The 2,110-nt window shown below is 47.0% G+C and overlaps 1 protein-coding gene across 1 annotated transcript in view; it reads left to right on the top strand.

Moving 5' to 3' along the window:
• Positions 1–1,714, top strand: part of LOC121938835 (atrial natriuretic peptide receptor 1-like) — a gene marked incomplete at its 5' end in the record, with an annotated part of 3,812 nt that extends 2,098 nt beyond the window's left edge. The window contains 2 exons of the mRNA XM_042481991.1: positions 369–460; positions 1,529–1,714. Coding sequence (XP_042337925.1) covers positions 369–460; positions 1,529–1,714 — 278 coding nt within the window. The remainder of the gene's footprint in view (positions 1–368; positions 461–1,528) is intronic.
• Positions 1,715–2,110: the final 396 nt, after the last annotated feature.

Raw genomic sequence — 2,110 nt, 5'->3', positions numbered from 1 at the left:
TTGAAGTATATTCAAATTTTGTTTCTCATAAATGTATGATTTTAATCTTGTAGTATATGTAGTTTCTTTTTGTAAATTTACAACTTAAATATCAGAGTTCATTTAGTATTTATAAAAAAATAAATATCAAAATACAAAAATACTTGAAATTCGAACAGAATTTAAAATATAAAGAAAAACTTTGATCTGATTTTAACAAAATGACACAAAGATGATTCTGAACGAGCTTTTCTTCATAATGTATACTATTATTTTTTTATACTTTTTAATCTTTACAGAGAAAAGTTTTGTCTGCAGTTCTTTTACTTGTTATGGAGTTTTTCTACTCTGTGAGTTTTTATTTTAACCCGAGTAAAGTTTCCTCTCAGCCCTGAAGATCCAGTGCAGCTCCAGCGCCCTCTACCTGCTGGAGGAGATTGGCGGCTACGTGCTCGAGTGCAGAGGGACGCTGCAGGTCAAGGTCAGTCTCCCTGAACCACGGGGAGCACTGGGAGCACTGGGAACACTGGGAGCACTGGGGGCAGTGGGAACACTGAGAACACTGGGAGCACTGGGAACACTGGAACACTGAGAACACTGGGAGCACTGGGAACACTGGGAACACTGAGAACACTGGGAGCACTGGGCACACTGAGAACACTGGGAGCACTGGGAACACTGGGAGCACTGGGGGCAGTGGGAACACTGAGAACACTGGGAGCACTGGGAACACTGGGAGCACTGGGGGCAGTGGGAACTGAGAACACTGGGAGCACTGGGAACACTGAGAACACTGGGAGCACTGGGAGCACTGGGAGCACTGAGAACACTGGGAGCACTGGGAACACTGGGAACACTGAGAACACTGGGAGCACTGGGAGCACTGGGAGCACTGAGAACATTGGGAGCACTGGGAACACTGGGAGCACTGGGAGCACTGGGAGCACTGAGAACACTGGGAGCACTGGGGGCAGTGGGAACACTGAGAACACTGGGAGCACTGGGAACACTGGGAGCACTGAGAACATGGGAGCACTGGGAACACTGGGAGCACTGGGAGCACTGGGAGAACACTGGGAGCACTGGGAACACTGGGAACACTGGGAACACTGGGAGCACTGGGAGCACTGAGAACACTGGGAGCACTGGGAACACTGGGAGCACTGGGGCAGTGGGAGCACTGGGAACACTGGGAGCACTGGGGGCAGTGGGAACACTGAGAACACTGGGAGCACTGGGAACACTGGGGGCACTGGGAACACTGGGAGCACTGGGAGCACTGGGAGCACTGGGAACACTGGGAGTAAGCAGGGAGCACTGGGAAACACTGGGAACACTGGGAGCACTGGGAACACTGGGAGCACTGAGAACACTGGGAGCACTGGGAGTAAGGGGAGCACTGGGAACACTGGGAACACTGGGAGCACTGGGGGCACTGGGAACACTGAGAACACTGGAACACTGGGAACACTGAGAACACTGGGAGCACTGGGAGTAAGAGGGAGCACTGGGAGCGTCCCAGTAACAGTCTGGACTCTGTGTCTTTCAGGGGAAAGGGGACATGGTGACTCACTGGTTGGAGGGGAAGAAGACATCTCTGGTCTCCAAGGACGCCGGCCCCGACGTCAAGACAACCAAACTGGTCACCACGGAGACGGAGGCGGAGAGAGAGCGGAGCTGCACTCGTCCGTACCCCGGGTTTCTGGGCGACGACGCCCTCCTGGACCCAGACTGATCCCCGAAAATCCTCCTCAGTCCTCTTCAGTGTTTGTCCACAGCCTGCAGGGTTAAAAATAAAGAACAAAATAATAATAATAATTAATAAAATAAAATAAAATAAAATATGTTATTATCACTGCACATCAAAAACAGGGCTTTGTTTAGACTGATCTGTTATTTAAACTATATTTAATATTATTTTTGTCATAAACCCACAAAATATTTCCAATATTTCATGTACAGAAATGTCCAGAAAAATAACTTACAGATAACTTAAATGAATCAATGATGATAAATACATCAATCATCAATAATCAAGAATAAATAGTCCATACAAAAATGAATAATAAAATAATTAATGCAGAAATAACATATAAATAAATGCATGAATACATTTTTAAATGAATACATA

This window comes from Plectropomus leopardus, unplaced genomic scaffold (genome assembly GCF_008729295.1).
Source record: "Plectropomus leopardus isolate mb unplaced genomic scaffold, YSFRI_Pleo_2.0 unplaced_scaffold3532, whole genome shotgun sequence".
NCBI classification, from domain to species: domain Eukaryota; kingdom Metazoa; phylum Chordata; class Actinopteri; order Perciformes; family Serranidae; genus Plectropomus; species Plectropomus leopardus.
This window is presented reverse-complemented; position numbering and strand designations above follow the sequence as displayed.